Below are 22,429 nucleotides of genomic sequence, written 5' to 3' on the forward strand. Positions count from 1 at the left end.
TATATTTTAAATGGCAAACTATGATATCGTACATACATCATTAATCAATAAAAAATAAATAATAAAATTGACATCTCAGCTAGACCACCTCTCTAGAAACATTTTATCTTTTTCAACGACTTTAAAACTATCTACTTACAAATTTACATTATATTGCTGTCACTGCAAGACCTGGGAAGATATTTTACACAATCAGTCGCCAAATTATTTAAATGAATCCACAATTGTAATGCAGTTACATCTGAAAAAAAACAAAACAAAACAAATCAAATTACACGTAGACTTAACAGATTTCATCAACGAAAGTTAAACAGTAAACCTAACTTGTAAAATATGCAGGACTGACAGGCTTCTAACGTGACATGTTAAAGGATCATAAATGTGCTAAAGCATGAAACTGAAATGTGAATGGAAAACAATTTTATTCGCCCCTGCAAACTCAAGTGGACGTTTCGTTTGAGAAGGGATCTTGTTCAGTTCCTTTAGTTCTGCCATGATCGTTTGCAGAAATAATAATTGGACTCTCTGGCGCAGAGCTGCTGCGTACGGGACACGCTCTTGGACTCGGTGTGTTGTCAAGAGAGAGGCGGTTCCCAGTCGCACGTGCGGTTGTAGATCCGCCCAAAGGCAGATCTCAGGGTTCCCATGGCGACTACGGGACGCCAATTTTCCTCAACATGGCAGGAAGAGAGAAGGCCAAAACTCAGATTAAGTCTCAGGTGGAGAATTCCGGAGCTAGCGCCAACGAAAAGAAGCACACGGAGGATCATGTAAGTTGTAGGGACGCATTTAAATAAGGCTGAATCTTTTTCATGTCCGCCTGGGGCCTCTTGCAGACTATTCCTTTGAAGGGTCTGGTGTGATTACAGCACTGCAAACACACAGAAGATGAGACGACAATTTAAATTATTCATTGTATCTGCAATGGGGTCAGTACGTTTGTTGTAAGTATGTTTAAAACCCGGTACATTCAGCATCTGCGCTGGGACCAGTAACGTGGTTTATTATCAAGCCGCCGTCATTAATATTTCTGTGCTGAAGTGCAGCTGGAACTTGCTTTGCTTTTCGACAGAGATTAATATAATTTTAATTGTCTGAATAGGATAAAGATACCAGTGAAAACGAACACCCCCTTGCGTGGAAATTCCTATCCTATTCACAAGTAAACCTCCTGCTGCAATTGAGTGTTGAAGAAGTGGAGAAGTAAGTACACAAAGATAAACTAAACTCGCTCTGATGTCTTGAATGTGCCTTTCAACTTTTAAATTGCACTGCACCTGGTAACATTTGTGCATATAGACGTTTCTGTCACAGGCAATGTCAAGTGTAGGTTGATGCTTCATTTCTCAAACTTGAAAGAAAAATAGTGTTAGTTTTATTAATGCATTAGCCTACGTTTCTTTTCCAGGCAATTGGAGGACATCCTCAACTTTAATAACCATCAGACGTGTTTGAAGGAAGCAGCTTTATTGGATTATTATGTCTCTGGGTTTAGGTGGGCCAAAGAAATGAACTTCACCTGCCAGCAAGTATCGGGGTTCATGACCCTTTTATGCATGGCGTTGGAGAATATTAGGGGTAAACTGAGTTTCTCTCACGGTGTTTTAGCTCTGACCTCTTGTCATCTTTTTAATAATTACAGTAAATTCGTTTCTCAAAGTGAAAGTGGACAGTTTGCATTTTAGGAAATAGTAAAGGTTTACCCCATGCTGAAAATTGAAGAAAAGAAACACAACGTTTTGGCTGTCGAGCCTTCTTTGGGTGTGACACAGCCGAAACGTGTTTATTTTCTTCTCTTTTCAGCATGGAATAACCTTTAACTTGTTCCTTTGCAGCCTACGCATGCTGACACAACTACCTACTTGAACGAATTTGCATTTTAGACAAGCAATCACACCATGTTAAGTGTATAAATTGACAAAGAGATGGATTATTAACTTTTATTATTATTTAACTAGAATGAAAAATATTCTGTTGCTCCATCCATTCTGATGTTCCATGCATCTATTTAGATGTTCTGATCTCTAGTTTATTTGTTCCTGGTACATTTAATCATTTTTTTGGAATATATAATGTTTTGAATTTAAACCATAGCCCAAAATGTGAAGACAAGTGAAAACCTGCTGTAAATATGATTAATTTTGTATAGTCCTTGCCATCAGAGTTCTGAATTTACAGTACTAACTGCCCTAACATACTGTATATTGCAATATGTTTAAAAACACAGACTTTCTTCGTCATCTGTTTTTCAGATAACCAGATGCCATTAGCAGAAAACTTCAAAGAGTTTTATAATGCAGTAGTGGGGGCAAGGCAGTCAACATCAGTGGCAACAGAGGATGGTGACAATGAGTTCTTCAGTGTGGGACAAGTTACCAGTATTACTGAATATATGAAGTCCAGGTAATCTATCCAGTCCTCCAGATTACCTACCTTCTGTGTTGCAGCTGCTTTACCCTGTCAGGCGAGCAATATAGTGCCTCTGTAATTGTCATTGTTTGATAATAATTATTATTAATTAATAATTGCTTGCATATATAGCGCTTTTCTGGACACTCCACTCAAAGAGCTTTACAGGTAATGGGGACTCCCCTCCACCATCACCAATGTGCAGCCCCACCTGGATGATGCGCCAGAACGCTCACCACACACCCGCTATCAGTGGGGAGGAGAGCAGAGTAATGACGCCAATTCATAGATGGGGATTATTATGAGGCCATGATTGGTAAAGGCCAATGGGAAATTTGGCCAGGACGCCGGGGTTATACCCCTACTCTTTTCGAGAAAACTGGATTTTTAATGACCACATAGAGTCAGGACCTCGGTTTTACGTCTCATCCAAAGGACTACGCATGTTAACAATATAGTGTCCCCGTCACTATACTGGGACATTAGGACCCACATGGACCGCAGGGTGAGCGCCCCCTGCTGGCCCCACTAACACCTCTTCCAGCTGCAACCTTAGTTTTTCCCAGGAGGTCTCACATCCAGGTACTGACCAGGCTCACACCTGCTTAGCTTCAGTGTGTTGCCAGTTGTGAGTTGCAGAGTGATATGGCATGATAAAGGTATAGTTACCAACATTGTCTCCGGAAGAAGGAGGTTATTTGTATTCTTGGCCACTTACTTGATCTCTAGTTTACTATGTTGCCAGAAGCTCATTTTCAACGTTTTCTCTTTTATTTAGTAGTTGCTAATGATTTCCAGTGTGAAAACTCTGAGCTATTGTGATGTAATAATTTGACAAGCTCAGGCTTGTTGTGATGTAATTATCTGACCCATTACTACATGGCAAATCTCCATAGATAAGTGTGAAATATAAAAACAATGACAAGTAGCTAAAAAATTAAATTTCTTTGTGGCAAAGTAATATTTAAAAATATATATCCTTAACTGATATGTTGCATCTGCATTTCAGAATTTACAGATTACAAAATTAGTATGAATATAATTCTGCCACCATTTTAAAAAAATATATTTAATCCTTGATTTTTAATGTATTAGAAAGAAAAGATCATGGTTATATTTATGATATAATTTAATATGCTGTTAAATAGGTCTTTATTTCCTTGTATACGTAATGCTGATTGTTACATCCACCATGCAAACCTAAAGTGTACCAGCAAAAAATGGTACTTTTGTTGGTGTTGGTTAATATTATCTGTTTACTATCTGTTATTAGTGTGGTAAAAACAAAAACCCTTCACCTTCAAGTCACCTTTTAATTTAGTACTTTGAAAAATTGAAGAATAATTTTCTTTTTAAAAATGTACCTTCAGTTTTCTCCTGTTTGCACTGGCAAAACTGCTGTGAACCTTCACTTTGCCTCTGACTTTCTCTTGGCTAGTTTTCACCCTTTGTGGTTTTCAGATTATTCTGAGCATTTTAAATGTTTTAACAAAGGGGTTCAAGGTGCAACTCTTTATCTGACCTGCGGGTGAAGCTATTTCCTTAAATGTTAAATGTTTGTTTACCAAAAAAGAAGAGAAATGTGGAATTTGAGTCAGCAGCAGGTTGAGTTTGAAAACTGGCGGGTTTGAAAACAGTTAGCCTTGGATATTTGAACAATCATTTATTTTCACAATGGTCATTTTTGTGTGAAGACAATAGATGCACTGTTGTTGTATCTTATCATCTCCCATGCAGCATCTGGGAAAGTGTTTCAGAGCTTCACATCACTGTCTTTGTCTAGTTAATCAGGCTCTAAAAGATGTTTGCACACTTCTGATTTTGAGGGGATGGCATATTTCATTATATAAGGATTGCAAGTTTAGAAAGACCTTTTACCAGGATGAGTATTTTGTGGTGTGCAGAATTACGGAAAAATCACTAGCTGTGCATCTAATTTAACAAGATTGGCACAAGCAAAATACTGAAAGAACTGCTCAAATAAGGCTATATAGAAAGCCAGCAGCTGACCGGCCATTTCTTTTAAACAGGGAGCCTGAGAAAGGGCAGAGGAAGTATGTGGTGAGTGAGTTTGTGGGGAGAAAAAGGAATTCATTAAATATTTTAACATTGAAACTTTGTTTTATTTCAGTATAGAATTCTATGTGTAACGTACATTTGAAATTGGAATTAGTTCATTATGACTTCTTGTTAACTATGATTATTATAGACATTGTATTTACTGTTCAATCTTTTCAAAAAGTAGGAGCTTGGCAGTTTGTAGATTTTTCTTCTTAGCCTTAGACCATTTTTTCTTGGGCCTAATTTAACCTATTTATGGGACTAGTCCTTTTTTATTACCTAAAACAACATAAATTGATTTCCTATGATATAATAGAGTTTCCCTTAGTAGATGAACAAAGAGGGTTAGCTCCATCGCTGTGCTATGTTGATAAACACTTATTATGTGATTCCTAAGCATCTCTAACAATAAACACGCTTGCCAAAAGTGCAGGTTGAGCTCCGTGGCCCAGACTGTGACCAGGATTTCCGAAGGGCTGATGGGTGATGGGGTATGTTGGAATTTGTTGTCCAAGAACCTCTCAGCTGTTGGTCAAGGGAAATTCCTGCAACTTGCCTGGTGCCTGCAGGCTTTCAGTTCAAGGGAGAGATATGCTGGTCCTTCAGGCTATGTGCACTACTAATAATAACATAATGGAATTGTATTCCTTAGTTCTTTTCAAGAACCCCAAAGCATACATGGTAGCACACATGTAATACTTTTTACACCAGTAAAAATAGAAAAAAGAAGAGCACGGACAATTCACTAAGTAAAACTAAGGTAGTAAATTAGACCTTAAAAGCTAGGGTGAAAGAAAATGTATTTAAGTGCATTTTAAATATGCTGAGAGTCACAGTCTCTCTAATGGATATAAATGATTTCTGTATATACTGTACTGTATGTTGCTGTAAGTGAGAAGCCTCTATGGCCCATTGTGTGAAGCCTGGTCTTCTGCAGAGTAAGAAGACCTGAATTCACACATCTCAGATTAAGTCTTAACCTACATTCATGCAATACAGCCTTAAAATAACTTTGAGAGAGACAATTCACGGCCTTATTGGTGAGAGCCTAAGAGTCCACTCTAAACTTCAGGTGGAGCTAATGCAAATTACAGATAAGTTATGTGTTGCTGCAGTGTGTTGGTTAACACACGAACAGCAAAATTCTAGACATAATGACTCATACTTTATACCTTAGATACCCCTCTGAGTAAGGAATTACAGTAATCTGTCTAAAATGAAATAAAGGCTGACATCAATATTTTAGCCTTAAACAGGCAGCAAAAGGGTCTTAACCAGGCAATGTTGTGCAGGTGGAAAACTGACCAAGTGGTGATAAATATTATTATTTTATCATGTTATTTTTTCTCCATATTTTATAATTTCCATCACATTAGTAAAAATGTATCTTGGTATCCTCTATCCATAAAACTGTGTTCCAAAACTCTCCTGGCTCATCTTTGTACTTCCATGCAAATTCAGACGTATGGTAGAAGTAATGTCATAGTTCAACAGCATCTCCTAATTAGGTGCATGGGAGAGAGCTCTCCAGGGAGATAGGGGGGTTTTGAGGTCACACAATGGTTCACACTCCCAGTGTGGTGTACGAATGTGGGTTGCCATATAGAAATTAGAACTTTGTGTGGAATTTGTGAGAAACAGTTTATTTAATACTGGATGTCTTTTTTCTTTCTAGTTTATTTCAGCATTACAAGCTGTATGAATTTCTCTTCACCCATCCACAAGAGCAGCTTGTTCTTGGTATTGAAGTAAGATCTTTTTCTTTTCTTTAGCTTGATGTATTTAATGAATAATGCATGTCTAAAAACAGCCCCATTGCTTATTACAGTCTGTCTCTTTAGTATAATGAAAACAATCTATTGGTGAAAATCCAGAGGCAATTTCCTGATTTGTAATGCATAATATTTATTTTTCTGCCATTCATCTGTGCATGGTATAATGAGATTTTTTGTAGATGAATGTCATCCAAAATCACACTTATTTAGTTTTACATAGTCTTGCATATCAGCTTCACTTAAGTGTTGGTGTTCATTTACTCAAGTGAAGAAATCTTTTGAAAAGTTGGGGCACAAAGGTGTACAGTATGTTTTTTTTGTTACATTCACAAACTGTAATTGAACATTCGGTGTTTTATCCTAGTAATTATCAATTTGCATATTCATGTCTGCTTATTCTGCAGTGCAGTGTGTTTAATCAAAGCCATTTCAAATAATAAAAAACTGAGAGTAAGTCTCAGTTACCAGGTGGCAACAGCTGTGGCAGTAGAAAAGATCCATAAACGTTTAAACACTACAATTAATTTGCTGATTAAAATAATATTTATAATGAAATTTCAATTAGGATGAAAAACAAAGGTGATGAAAATGTTAAAGAGATAGAATGGTAAAGGGGTCAAATAAAAATATATCCGCTTTTCATTGCTATTGACTACCATGCAAATAGATGAAGTTCTGAAATATATGGAGCGGTCAGACAGTCTGACTCCAGCTTCACTCTTTTCTCATGCTGTCGTTTAAAATCTAGCACTGTGATAAAACCTTCATGTTCATCTCAGATGTGTGTCCCGCTTAAAATAAATAAATGAATGTTTCTTTCTTCAAGAATGTCAATATTTTATGTTTTCCTGACATGGTTAATCAGTATTGGTATAGTAATTTCAGCATAATTTAATTTTGAAAGTACATAATTTCAAAAGAATCATACTGTATTGCAGTTATGAAATGTTATTTTTAGGAAATCTAAAATAATATCTTGTGCATTTCTTTAAGATGTTTTATAGACAAATTTATTCAAGTTTATTTACCATACACAAACATAGAAAGAAAGCACATAACACATTGGGTTACTTAAAATGTAGTCCAGCATTTACTGCGAAGATACTTTAATATGAAGTAATTTGACTTCTGAGGTATTACGCGCTTTGATGTTGTTCAGAGTGTTTCTTCGCTTGTGAAAAATATATTAAACTGCAGAGACGTTACCCCTTTGAGAGGAATGTGATTAATATTAATAGGAAGGGCAGTGACCTCTGCAGAGGGGTAAACCTTTCCTGCCTTTGTTCCGAGTTGTCTTTTGTCCTTTTTCTTCTTAATCAGAAGTAAAAGTAAAACTGAATAGTCTATTTTATGTATATAAGGATTAACAAGAATGCACAGATTCATTTTAGTAAACTGTTACAATGTTTATTAATAGAGGAGAAAAAGAAGGCATCTTTCTATGGACAGTGATTTAATTAGTCAGTTCTGTTTAGTTTCCAACTAGTTCAAGCCAGAAATCATTCAGTAGGCACATTTCATTGATGTTGTTTCAATTATGTAAATTAATTATTCCCAGAAAATGTTGCATGACTCAACCCACTTGGCTTATCTCATGTTTAAATGTATTTATCAAAACTGCCTAAACTTAGGAAGCAAGATTCAATGGATTATTAGAGAAAATGGCACTAAATTGTTGGAAGAGTGATTAAGGATAAGAATTTAGTTGCAATGTGAAAATATACACAACAAAGAGAAAAAATGTATATAGTGTTGCTTCTTCTAATATAGTGAATGTAAAGTATATGTGAGAGCTCTGTTAAATGCCTAGCATTGTAGATAGACATGAGATTATTCGGTTGACAGGGTTATGTACGTATTAAAGAATTATTAATTTAACGTGTTGCACTTATATATACAAGTTTGCAATAAGCCAGACATCTTTATGCTCTGTTTTTGGTGCTCTTAGTCATGTTTTATAAAGTAGAATTCCATCGCTTATGAAAAGAGAAGACCATGAACATACATTCAGTGTTCAAGGATGATAAGCAACTATTGTTTATAATTGACAGATAATCTTTAACCTACACATGTATACACAGCAAAAACTATGAAGTGCTGAATGGTTTCTTCTGAAGACAAAAGAGGGCTATACAAGAAATGTTTTCTCATGTATAGGTGTATAATGGTCATAATTGCAATAGTTTGTAATTATATATATATAATTGTATCTTATCAACCAAAGCAATGTCTTATTCAGGTGATCTTTGTTTTTTGTATGAATTATATGCAGATTTTATTTCAAGGTGAACTCTAGATTTTGTTTTGTAATGAGCTTCAAACAGCTTGGAGCTAAGCCTAATGTGTTTTTTTTGCTTTTCAGTTTCTGTTGTACTTCAAGAAGCAGTCATAATAGGTGCTTACTGTCAGTTTGCATAAATTGAACCATATTTCATTTGTTTTGATTGACTGTGTAAGACATTTATTGAATATCAATAAATATTTTCTCTAAACTGAACACATTTAAGAACGACAGTCTGAAAATAATGCAAATTACATGAAAGTGAAAAAATGAGCATGGTGAGCAATATGCTTTGAGAATAGAGATTTGAAATGTTGTTTTTCTGTGATTAAAATAATAACTAACATTAATCTAAAAATAATTAGTATAAATCATATAGGATATAGCTACGTTATTGATGTAGCTTCAAAAGCCAAATTGAATTATCTTGCTTGTAGTCTTTGTTCTACATCTTAATTACCCACTCTGTGTAAACCTTAGAGTCTCTGTGGGCTTCCAACTGATTCTGAATGCAGTTTACATGTTTGCTGTTTGGAGAACTTTCCAGACAATATATTTGTAGATTTTTTTCAGCTTGTTGGGCTAAAAGTTTTTCTCTCAGATACAAAAGGGAGATATTTCTTTCTCAGGATCTCAGGAAAACAAAACCGGAAGAGATTTTATGTGAGGATGTGGGCGTGGGGTAGAGTGGTATTTGTGTACAGTATATGCCATTTCACAGACATTAGGCTCTAGTGATCTTTTCAAAGCTAAAGCAGCGTGTAGCACTACGGAATCCTTTTCAGATACTGTATTTTGATGTCTTATTATTCAGACAGTGTTTTGATTTAGGGCAGTTGTAGGTAACAACTACACCAACATTAAAGGACTGGTTCTCTGTCCTTCTCCCAGGCGACCTCTGTGTCCTCTGGTTTTTGTTGTTGAGTTCTTAATCTCAGGCTCATTGATCTCAATATTCTATTTGAAGCCTGTTTTAAACTATGCTTTCAGCACTCAGAGTTGCTGAATGAGATTTGTATTCAGTATCAACCCTGTACTAATTAGTGAGCTTCAAAACTGCTGTAATTCAGGTGTGCGAGATGAAATGTGATCAACTGGATTAAGCAGAAGGAAAAACACTCCCTGTGGGAGTACCTCAATATACAGAAAAAAACAAGCAAGTAGGGCACATACAAGAGCCAATCACCACCGTTATTAAGAGCCCAAAACCAGGAATAAAACCCAGCAGAAACAGGAGTGTCTGACGCTTAGCACCAGGATTGACAACCACTGCATTAAGGCAAGATGTCCAGGATTCTCAATCTTCCTGAAAAATACTGTAGTTCCACTGTCAGACTACAGGTGGCAGTAGTCTCTGAGATTATTTGAATTGTAACCAAATCTGCTATAACTGTTTTTAACAGTTAATTCCAAGGCAAAATATCTGTAATTCTGATTTGAGATATACAGTGCAGTACATGGCAATACACCTACAAGTTATATATATATATGCTGTATCTCAATTCTAAAATGTCTAGAGGACCCATACTGAATATTTTTTCAGTTGCATTGCAAAATGCACCCAAGGGTAATAGCTTATTTTCTGAATCATTAAAATGAAATAGTTTTTGAAAACATATTCTAGTTAGATAAAAATATTTTTCTTGAAATAATTCTAAAATTATAACATAGTTCTAGTTTACATATAGACAGTTCTTTTTTAATGCAAATGAAGCAAGAATTTCAGTACAGAATGAGGAGTATCAAAGACATGCATCACACTGAATGTTTGTATTGCATTAAAATGATGTTTTAATAGTAGTTATGTTGAAAAAAGTTAAAACAAAGGACAAACTGGATGCCTCTTGAGTTGTAGCAGTTGTGATAATTTGCTTGCCATACTTCATAATTTGTTTTGCTTTGTCTCTGTAGTGATAGGGCAGAGACACTGCTAATGTAAAATCAGATTCGAATCAGAGGATGGCCTGAGACTGTCTCTTATTCTGTTTTCAAGGAAAGTGTTGAGGTGCTCAGATCAGGAGACTGCTTAGCTGTGGCACCTTTGGAAGAGGGCATGCCCTGTGAGGTCTTCACTCAATACGTGGCCCCAGCTCCCCCTGAACACAGTGAGGATGAGGTATCGGCACTCTAATGACATATTGTCTTAGATACATCATGGGTTTTGAATCAAATCAGAAGTTTGGACACTCATTTTGGTAACATAAGGAAAACCAGGATTATCATGAAACAGTAAATCAATGTTTATCAAAAACAAGCAGCAAATGGCAATAGAGGTAACAACATTTATGAGGACCTGTCATGCGCAAATTTCTCTACAAGATTCATTGTCTTGTATTACGTTCATGTTGAGAAGGACTGTCTTGAAGTTAGCTGGTCACAGTAAGATGAGAGTAAATACAGTAGTTCAAAAGAAATTGGATGGGTCAGTAATTCAGGTCAAGAAATTAATTTCTCCATAAACAAATAAATCATGGGTCATTTTGAAGCAAGTGTGGTACAGATGCCTTGAGCTACTTTTATTTTACATGTATTTTTTCACTTAAATCCACTTACTCATTGATTTTAAATGTGTATATTTTAAATAAATGTGTCATGCAAGGACCACATTTCATAGCAGCCACTATGAATTCTAAGAATGTGATGCACTACAGTATGTTGGGCTTGTGTTAACCCTTCTTAGGGCTCACCAGCATGCCACAGCTAACTTCAGCTAGTGAAATGGCTAAGATATGCATTATATATATATATTGATTTGTATATATTAAGTTATTTGAAAACAGTTTCACAGTTTGCCATACTTTTTCTTTTAGTATATTTGTTTCAAAGTTAAAGTAATTTGTTTCATTGTACATTAAATTTTCACTGTAAAATTATAGTTATTACTGTACTTATAATGTCTTTCTACATTGCAACTGAAGCTTGCTTTTATGTATTTATTATTATTTAGCCAAGTCATTGCAGATACTTAAACATCCAAGAATGTGCTTTGAGTTCTGCCTTGAGGCTGGCATTTCTTAGTTCCTGTATAATGAAATTGCATTTTTTACATATTTTCAGTCTTACAGGAGTATGTACATGCAGTCCTTTGTTAAAGGTTCAGCTTATATATGACACAGAATTGTTTGAATTTAGCAGTTTGCTGAAGAACTAGAAGGAAACTATGAAGACAAGCAGAACAAAGCTGACAATGAAGCGAAAAATGCATTTGAAGGCTACGCCATAGATGATGTAAGATCAGTGCTTGGACCACTGACAAAAGATGTGCTGGGAAGTTTTCAGGTATGGTATTGAGCAATAAAGGAAAGATGGCAGTCATATATTCCCATTCCATTGTTACTTAAAATTAGAACAAGTCAAGAATCATTATTGTGTTGTAATCAGAAAATATTTGTTTTCATGCAACATTTGTAACCATCATAGGGAAATTCTAAATACAAGAAGACATCGGATAAGCAGGTAAATCACAGGTGTAGAAGGACATGTCTTGTGTTTTTTTGCTGTTTTTTTTTGTTTTCATCAGTCTGCAGTTTTTTGTTTAACTACAAACTGACCGGTTATTCTTATCAATCAGTTATTGTAAACGAATAATGGAAACCCAATATTCAGAAGACCAAAAGCCTTTTTAAAATATATTTACTTTATCTGATTTCAAACTTTTTATAAAGTAGCATAGAGATCACCTGGAACAAACCCTGTCCCTGTACATATACTTGTGTCTGACAGATTTTGTGATCATGAGTTTTAGTTATGAAATACAGCAATCACATTTTATTAGTGATTATTTGTATTTATTTTCTGCTTGCATTGTTAAGCATATGATTCAATTATACATTTTTACAGCAGCCATTTAAAGTACTATTGAGCACTTTTATACAAAGGGTTGTTAGAGCTTCCCAAAATTTATTTTTGTCGCACACAGAGAAATCTGAACAGAAATTAGTTGATTTAATCTTAGTGAATTAAGGCACTTTGATCTATTTAAATCTGTCAGTACAATTAAAATATGGGATAATACACGTAAAAACAGTCTATATTTTGTAACCATTTTAGTATGATTTCAGCATAGGAAATCACTCTTCAGCAGATACAATATGTACTGGTTTAAACATATTCTACTTAAACTAATCTAGCTACCACTTTATCTCAAATAGGATATCTGAAGTTATTTTCAGTAACTCACAAGGGCCTACCCCACCTTAAAATCTGTAGAAGGCCAACATATGCTTGGTTATGTTTCCTGAGTAGTAAAATTGGAACATTTTCCTGCACAATGTTTTAAATAAAAAGAAGGGGAAATATGTATTTTCAAGAAGTATTATAAAAATAAAAAGCCTACATTGGTTTGTTACTTGGAATCATCTGCTCATTTTTTATCTGTTAATAATATCTGCAGGGAAGACATTTGTTACTAACAGAAAATCTCCTGTTTAGATATATTTAATTTGTGTGCATTAGAAGGAAGCATATAAGAACAGTATATGTATTTTTCATCATTGGTAAATATAACCTGAACTAACTGAATCTTTGAGCCTAACAACCATAGCATTTTTTTGTTTTTTCAAGAGAACTTGTATGGATTGATGCCTCATCTGCTTTTTTCCTTTAAGAATGATATTTAATAATAACATCCGTTTTGTAAAGGATATTTTGGTTGTGAAATTTCCCAGGAGCATAATTACTCATGTGTGTTTCATCAGTCTGATCCTTATATGGTAAACTCTCAAATTTACAAATCTCGTGAAGACTGTGGTTGAATTCCTTATTTTTCATACCATATTGTTAAAATTCCATAAGTGGATTGGTAAATGAAAGGTTTTCAAAATGCGAGATTAAGCAGGAAAAAAGTAACACTGAAGAACTAAGCTAAGAATCTAGCAAAGTTTCTTTTCTTTTCTGCTTTCCACCCACAGATGTAACAGTTAGCTTAAAACAGTGGTTAGAAAAAAAAAAACAATTTTGTCTAATTTCACAATCACAAGAGTATCAGAAGTGTTTATTTAATGTACCATTTCAAGATAAAATGATTTAAAAATAGCTTATTAAACTGAAAACATACTATCAGAGTTTCTTTCTAAATTGTAGTGTCTGAGGTCAAAAGGCTACACTGTAGTTTCAAATGAATTACGCTTGATCTTCCAAATGTAAGGGTTATGTTTAAACTGTAAGTCACATATGTAAAACATTTTCAGTGATAAACCGAATGAAAATGGATAACATATGATATATCTGTAGTATTAAAGCTGCTCAAATTCTAAATTATTAAACAGTGTGATTAATTTTTACCTGAGTACCTCTATCACTTACAGACCATTAAATTTAATGTAAGTGAAAGTTACATTTTACATACCTGCTGTTTTAGCTCAGGTTTGAGAAGTGAATAGACTGAGGTAGAAATAGGGAAAAGAAAGCAATTTATGAAAATAGAATAAAACGATTGATAAAAATAGAAGAAAGTACTGTTACCAATTAAATGTTAAATCACGTTTTAGTATAATATCTGAAGGGAACCAATTTTTTCATTATTAATGTAAAATACATCTTACTAGTATTTTCTTATGTATCGTTATCTGAAAAATGCTGTTTCTGTACTTGCTGATAAAGGTGTCTTGGGAAATCACATAGAATAGAATAGAGCATCTTCCTTTCACTTGGACTGATCTTGCAAGGTCCTTTAAAGGGTGTTGGTGTACTGTAAGACAAGACTCTCAGACTTGCCTAGGCTGCCTGATGTCTGCACAGGAGGTGCTTCTTGGATCAGGGATTCTGTAGCAGGGCATTTCAGAGTCACACGGGAACAAGGGGAACTGGTTCTCTGAAGAATGGTTTTATTAATAATAATAATAATAATTGCTTACACTTATATAGTGCTTTTCTGGACACTCCACTCAAAGCGCTTTACAGGTAATGGGGTCTCCCCTCCACCACCACCAATGTGCAGCATCCACCTGGATGATGCGTCGGTAGCCATAGTGCGCCAGAACGTTCACCACACACAGGCTATTAATGGGGAGGAGAACAGAGTGATGAAGCCAAGTCATAGATGGGGATTATTAGGAGGCCATGATTTTGACCATCTTCTTTTGTCTTTACAGATGGAGATCAGTGAGAAGTTGCGGGTCCAGGAGGAGCTTTACACCGCCAGGATAGACAGACTTAAAAACTCTTCAGACAGTTGAATATTGTAGGAAAAACATAGCACTATTACAGAACATTTATGTGTTGTATGTGATTTACTACTAACATAAATTTAGCATTTCACGTTTCAGCTATTCATCATTCTGCCCTTAACAATTTTCTTCTTGTTAAAAAAGGCTGAAATGCAGTGGGCTTCTCTTGAGAACTAGAACTATGAACTCCAAGCATATGCTTCAGGTTGTATAAAACATTATAATCAAATGTATTTATCTTTAAAAACAATTAATTTGCTACATTTAGTTCCGTTATTACATTTGTTTTTCTTGTAGTACTTAAACAGCTTTGAAGGTGGCCAGTTTTTATTGGGTTATAACTTCTTCTTTGTTCAGCTAATTTTGTCTGTTTGTTGTAAGTTTAATAAAGTAAACAAAGCAATAAGACTTTAACCATATAAAACACTATATTGCAAAGCGAAACAAAAGTTCCAACTATGTCAGCCATCTAACATGCTTGTTGTGCTATTTACAGCAATCATTTCTCATAAGTCATTAACGGTCTTAAATATACTCAGCTGCCATGGCAACCCAGTGCATTTAACTCACAGCGTAAACCACTGAATTGGCTTTCTGTATGATCTGTAATTCAAGCTGAATAATTTTACTTTAATTCACTCCTAAGGACTACAGAAATATTAAATGGGTTTTGGAACACAGAAAATGTTGATCATGTTTTTCCTTTTTATTGTATGTTTTTGCATACACCCACACACAACCCCTACCTAACCCATTGTTCTCTTTTTTTATGTTTTTATTTTATAATATAAAGTAAAACATATTTTGTTCAGCTGCTATAATATTTTGTATATATAAATATTCTTCCAAAGGTAGGTTGATAATCCCAAATTCCCAGAAAGCATGAGCAAGATATTTTTTTAAAAACATTTTTCTTGTGCGTCCTTGATTGCTTAGTTGTAAATAAACCGTAGGTCTCCTTTCACCGTTTTCTCTAAAGATCTGCGGTGGATGTGGAGCTCTTGATATATGTTGCCCTCTTCTGGTGAAGCTGTGAAACTGCAGCATCGGGTCATATTCGGTTTCTTCAGTTCGGTTTTCCTGAGCTGCTTAGAAATTTCACACTTACTCATTAGCATCCAGATATAGTAGATACATATTAACAAAATATCACCGAAAAGGAATTATGTCTCTCGAGACAAATACCAGTTTAAGAATCACGTTAGCGAAAAATGCAAAATAATACAACTCATTATCTTGCTATGTTAAATATATATTACTCTCTTAATATTACTATACAGATGTGCCCCACATTACCCACAGGAGTGTGTAAATCCATGTAGTAGATGGTCTGCTCCAAAGTGCCAAATACAGTGCTGTAAACTCTGCTACTAAATACTGTTTGTGGTCAATGTCTGTTCATATTGTTTATTTTAATTTTTTAACTTATCTCTTATACAGTATGTTGCTTTTGTCTCTAACTGACTCTTTAAAGCACTGTTCTATAATGATTACATTGTTTAAAACTGTAATCTGCCTGCTGATAGATGCACTTTGTTCTGCACACCAAGAAACTAGCTGTATAAGGCAGGCAAGACAACATTGCAAGATGTAAAACTAATTCACAATTCTTGCTGTTCAACACTTAAAAGTAATTTATACAAAGACATTTTATATATTAATGGTGATTTGATGTCATTGCCTCATGCAGTAGATGCATGTTTTCTTGGCTGTCTTATTTTTAATATTTTAAATTAAAAGTACAAAATCATCCCTTGGTTCTAGCAGTGAAGGTTACCTGAAAACGTGTTGAAAGTATTGTTGTAAAAACATCTGGTAACGTTTGGTCATTAAATAACAATCTTCATTTCCAGCTTCTTAAAACAAAGTAAAGCACTGTATTTTACAAGTACAATGTCGTCTTCTCTTTGTCTCAAGCTGCACGTGAACACCGATGAGCAATTATATGGTCTATATATTGATTTATGTTGAATTGTTGAATAAATGTGTTGTTTTTATCATTTATATCTGCTTTTGTTTTGATCATTTTTTACTAGGGTAAATAAAAAATTCCAGAAAATCAAAGCTGATATTTCACTGTTTATATTTATGTAACCATGAATGTATATGTTCATCTATCCTTTTGGTTGCTTTAACAAGTCAACACAAATTCCTTTCTTCTTGGTAAATATTAAGTATTTCCAATGTAGTGTAGAAAATATGAAGAATACAAGCTTGCTATTTTCATTATTAAAGGTGCTTTGCAGACAGCCTTGTTTATTTTCTTGGATTGCTTTAGCCGCAGGAAATTCTAACATTTTCTCTGATCTCTCATCAGATAAAGACTTAACACTTAACATTACGATGGAAAATAGCCCTCATGGGCTAACTTTAAACACATGTCCATTTCAAACAAACAAATTCCTGCATGGCGCATTAGGCATTTGTAATTTTTTTATTGACTCAAGATATTCAAACTAGGGCCAGAATAATGAACAAAGCACGAAGGGTTTCTTAAATCTAAAATGAATCAAATGCTGGAGCCACCTGGCTTTCATTAGTCATGTATGTACCATTGTGAATCAATATACAAGCTATAGATGACTTAACGTTCAATATTAAACAATATTATCACAGTTTGATATAAGATAAGCTCAGCTTTCTGTTTAAAAAAAAAAACTAAAAATATTTCCTTTGTGATCTGAAAACTGTAATTGATGTTTAAATTTATTTAAAGATATAAACACTTGGTCTGACCTCGCCATAAAACCAGATGTTTGATTTTTCTTTTGTACAGAAAAGTTATGAGGGTTATCCAAAACTCTTGACTGTTATAACAGCCTCTTGGCTTTCCACTCATTCCTAAATTACCATGTAATTTAAAACCTTGTTTTCATTGCAAAATACTGGAATGCCCCATTAAATTTCAATGTGGTTGCAGTCATGTTATAGAACACAAAGATAATGTTTGCATTGTTGAGTAGGACATAATCAGTCCTAAAGAGAAAAGAACAAAGAGGTAAAAAAGTACTGTAAGGCTGAATTGTTTGATTCAGAATTCATACTTGTAAACTCTTGCAAATAATTTAAAGCATGTTCTTTTTTTTTCCAGGGTTACTTATTGTTTCAGTCATGGACGAATGACAAAGATTACTTTGTCTTATTTACATCATCTTCATGTGATTTCAGTCCCTGTTTCAAGGTCACATTAATTTAAACTTAGGTCCCGTTAAGTAATTGGACACTTATTCAACAGAAAGAATGTTTCAGCTGACTTCAATAAAAACACTACCCACAAATGAACCCATTAAAGACAGTCTTCTGTGATTGTTTATATTCACTTCAAGTCTCAGTCACCACCATAAATGTTGCTTATATAACAAAATTCATTGTGACTTAAGGATTTGTTGTAAATTATTAATTCCTCCCTGTAAAGGCAGCAATAAATCAACTTCATGATGTACCTTTCTCCTCTCATTTGTTGGAGTCATTCTTTTGCAGTGCTTACATGGTTTCTACACAATACCAGATTCAATGTATTACTGTTAATCTTATCAGGAGAGATATGCTAATGCACTTACTTCTTTGATTGTGTGAAAAGAAAAAGCTGTGGCAAAGTTCAGACCTTATTGACACACTGTCATTTTCTCACAGATATCACAACACTGTATATCTATTGTATGTTACATACCTAGATCTGCTTGAATACAAATGCCTGTATAAACTTGTTTTAAGATGGATTATATTTTTTCAAGCAACCTGTGTACTGAAACACAGTTCAAAAATATGTGGCATGTTTCTTAAATCGAATCTTGCCTTCTGCATAAGGACTAAAATGAACAATAGATAGTTGCTTAATACACTTTATCTTTCCAGGTAACTGGGTTAGTGCTGATAATTGCCTGTTCTTATGTACACACATTAATAATATAGTGCTACTAAAAGTTGTTCTGTCTGTAACAAATCTCAACTTTATTTTACAATAACAGTATCTGTTTTTTTATTAATAAAGATCTTCTGTCATAATTAAACAGAGCTACTTATGTTACACTGAATAATTGCTTGCAGTACAATGAGTATATTGGTAAAATGGAGACATTTCAGTTTACTTTCCAGTTATATTAGAGATAGAGAAATGTAACATAATAGCCATCTTTTGTCATTTTTGTGGAACATTTGGAATTATTGCAGCAAATAGAACACACTGTGTCAGTCTGACAGATTCCTAGAAAATTGCTTTTTATAACTGCTATAGAGGCCTAAGATGTGAACCAATGTTTTCTTGGAATTTGTGAAGGGAAATCTGGTAAGTATCTGTTAACACAATTGTTACTGGTGCCAGGCTCATAATACAAAACCAAAAATAATGTTCGTCTTCAGGCCATCAGTACAGTAGGCTGAAACTGTAAAACTTTGTCTCGTGCCCAGAAGTTAGATATGCACTAAAAACAAATATCTTACTTTAACTAATAATTGAAAAACAGCTGAAGAACTTAAGTTTTGGAGTATCTCACTTTTTTCTCTGAAAAATAACATTTTCACATTTCAGTTATGTACTAGGAAATGTCAATTTGCTCAGGCTGTAAATATGACTTTGTTACACAACAAATTAGGTTTAGGAATTCTGATTTATGTATTTCCTTTCATTTAATCAAAATACAGGACAAAGATCATTTTGTTTTACGTGTATGAATTCCATGTTTAGTGTCCTGTGCACCTCTTTATATACTTTTTCTACACTTACCTCATCCACGTGTGATGAGCCTCATGCATCTTAATCCCTCTTACTTGTCACATGTTTGTTTTCCCAATCAAATCATTGATAGGAAAAGAAATTTCTATGTGGAAAAAATGCACAAGATTTATATTTTTACTTAGTAAATGGCAGCAACATATCACACCACACAAGTATTACCTTCTATCTGTTCTTGTAATGAGCAAGGCTTGAAACAATACTTTCCACATTAGGCCCCTACGACAAACAAGGTCAAAGCATGTGTGTCCTTTCAGGGCCTGCTGCATGGGCGACAACAGCAAACAACAGCTAAAATGCTTAATACTACTTGCAAAACAAACGCAGAGTTTGAAATCTGAAAAATGAAGTATTTTCCTCTTTGTAAAAAAAAGGGGGCTAGTACATTTTGTGTGGGTTTCAAATTGTAGATAAGACATGACAAAAAATATTTACCTACAGTCAAACGTGGCTAAGCTGCTAATCTCAAAAGCGCTGGACTTCAAAAAGAATGGTTAGAAACATGATAGGTGTGCGCAATATAATTGAATCAGAAATTTTAAACCTCTGTGAGTAATGAGGTCTGATGTTAAAAGTTAGCCAGTATGCATTATGTTTAGTTCTATTTTCCCCTAGTTTGCTTAAACCTTTATTACTTCTGATAATGTTAATGCTCACATTATTTAAATAGCCTTTATTTGCCAAGGTGACAACAGTAAAATACATAGTGTAAGCTAAAGAACGTTGAATTTTTAATAATGTTTCTTAACCACACATTTTACAATGATGCCTTTTATGTTACTAAGAGTATAACTAATGTAACAGTTTTTGCATTGCAGGCAGCATACTTACTGTAGCTTGATTTAATACTTGTGCTGTAAATGGATGAAACAGTTTTGGGTAATCTTTGGGTAAAATTCAGTCACAAAACTAGCATGCTGGTCTCTAATTAAACCAGTATCAGCGCAAAACTAGCAAAGTAAAAGTAAAAAGAAACGTAAAAAGAAATTTTGGATTATATCCAAAGGTAGAGAATTATTATTAGATTATTATGACTTATTATTATTTAAAGCTGTTCTGATGGAATGAAATAGTTGCACTATTAATGCACTCTTAGGCTTTATGCTTGTCATGTTTATTTTCTGTTCCTTCTTTCTGTGACAGTGCAGTTTCAGGAGGTCAGAATGTACAAACCCCAGAGGATCTCACAGACCCTCGATAATTGATTGCCTACTGAATGGGCAGAACTACATGACTTGTAGGCTTTCAGACAGAGGTTTATTTTGATATAATATACAATGGCTAGATTAAAATGTCAAAAAAATTTGAATGCACTATTTTTCAGGAAACAAATGTCAGATTTCTGTGCAGGAGAATACAGAGGGACAGACATTTTTAATGCTCAATTTGAAGTCGCCACATATACCCTGTAAGATCTGGCCTTGAATGAAAAATTCAGAAGGATGTCTCTGTGTGGATTTTTGTTTATCTCTGAAACATTGACATTCCAACAAATAAACCTCCCTATTAGGAATGTCTTTCTTGTTATCTTTCTGAATTTGTTTAATTTGAATTTTAATTAAATGCACTCATCCAAGTGCCATTAATCCTTTCCCTTCCAGCCCTGTTTATTGTTGGCCTTTCTACAATCTGATTCCATGAGCATTAAAACAGAATTAAAAAGTAGATTCAAAGAATTTCTTAAAGACATTAAAAATGCAACCTCCATGCAAAACTGCTTCATTATTATCACAACTATTAATAATTATTCAGAAAAGTTCATATTTAATTTCTTCGCTACCAGAGAAGAATTCTCCCATGAAATCGAGGTAAACATTTTGGCATATTTTTTTATGCTGTCACCTCGTTCACAAAATTAGTCTCAGTAGTATTACAGGAAATAGCTGTTATTTTTGTTCTTTGCATAAGCTAACAATCATTGTTGTTAGGAAAATTAACTTTGGGAAAGCTGTTCAGTAGGCATTTTAATTCATCACATTGAATTAACTGGGGGTTCATCACGGAGAGTTGTAATTCATTTTTGTATGATTTGTCCATATAAGAACCTGAACCAAGAAACAGGGCCTGGGTGGAAACTAGTACCACTGATTTAATTAGTTAATCTGTAGCATAACATAAATAAACCCAATCCAGTGCATGTCAAACACCATTAATCTGAAAATGCAGATGTGGGAATAAATCTGGATTAGTTCTTATGCAAGATTTTTAGGTTATCAATATCTTGCATAGATATCTCAATATCTATTATCATCTCTAATATTTTTTTTTGTATATGTCAAGCACATGGTCATTGCTCTCACTTGGCTTCTCTAAACGTAAATACAATCTAGTTCAAAATCTGGAATCAGTTTGTACTGGCGTTGATTTGTAAAAATAACTTGCTTTTGAAATTAACTGAAGTTTAAGACAGAGGGGAAACCCGACGCAGTAAAAGAGAGGGGCTATAAAACTAAACACGTGCATTTTGTGAAATAATTGTCGAAAACGAAAGGAGGTTGCAAATATTTTATGCTACTATTGGAATTGTACAATCCGCCACAACGTGTGGAATTTCTGATTAAAGAAGATAGTAAATTATCACTTCTGACTGTACAGCTAGGCCAAAAGGTTTGAGGATATGTGAGATTCCTCTGACTGGGGACAACTCCACTCAATATACATTCTATTAATCTAGAGGAACGGTATTTTACTAACACAACTGATTGACCTAATCAGCAATCTGCTGGTTGACATATTGAATAGTTTATTCCCTAGTTGTAGACGTATGGAAAACATTGTACACACATATACCTTTACCCAGTGATGGAGGTCTACATAACTTCCATTTCATGATATCATAGTAAAAGTGCATTTACATAACTTTCTCCATCCCAAAGTGCTTCCACATTTAGGAGGGAACTGACTATGTCCAGCCTTGAAGTTTTATCACCCTCCTGAATGATGCAGCAGCCACTCTGCACCAGCAACCCCACTACACAGCACTTCAAATCACTACTCCAGTTAA

At 34.4% G+C, this 22,429-nt stretch overlaps 1 protein-coding gene across 1 annotated transcript; it reads left to right on the forward strand.

Annotated features, from left to right (window-relative positions):
- Positions 1–677: 677 nt before the first annotated feature.
- On the forward strand, positions 678–16,942 carry cabcoco1 (ciliary associated calcium binding coiled-coil 1). The gene is made up of 8 exons (XM_088917088.1): positions 678–770; positions 1,103–1,203; positions 1,409–1,578; positions 2,253–2,403; positions 6,146–6,218; positions 10,520–10,642; positions 11,662–11,805; positions 14,619–16,942. The coding sequence occupies exons 1-8, from the start codon at positions 678–680 to the stop codon at positions 14,700–14,702; spliced, it is 939 nt and encodes a 312-aa protein (XP_088773214.1). The 3' UTR covers positions 14,703–16,942.
- The last annotated feature ends 5,487 nt before the right edge of the window (positions 16,943–22,429 follow it).

Source organism: Atractosteus spatula, chromosome 5 (genome assembly GCF_055471065.1).
Source record: "Atractosteus spatula isolate fAtrSpa1 chromosome 5, fAtrSpa1.hap1, whole genome shotgun sequence".
Classification (NCBI taxonomy): domain Eukaryota; kingdom Metazoa; phylum Chordata; class Actinopteri; order Semionotiformes; family Lepisosteidae; genus Atractosteus; species Atractosteus spatula.

Excerpts from the sequence above, each read along its gene's own strand:
- cabcoco1 (XM_088917088.1), top strand. The coding sequence starts at position 678 with ATGGCAGGAAGAGAGAAGGCCAAAACTCAGATTAAGTCTCAGGTGGAG. Across the intron at positions 6,219-10,519 it reads AGCTTGTTCTTGGTATTGAA|GAAAGTGTTGAGGTGCTCAG; the intron begins GTAAGATCTTTT and ends TCTGTTTTCAAG. Across the intron at positions 11,806-14,618 it reads ATGTGCTGGGAAGTTTTCAG|ATGGAGATCAGTGAGAAGTT; the intron begins GTATGGTATTGA and ends TTGTCTTTACAG.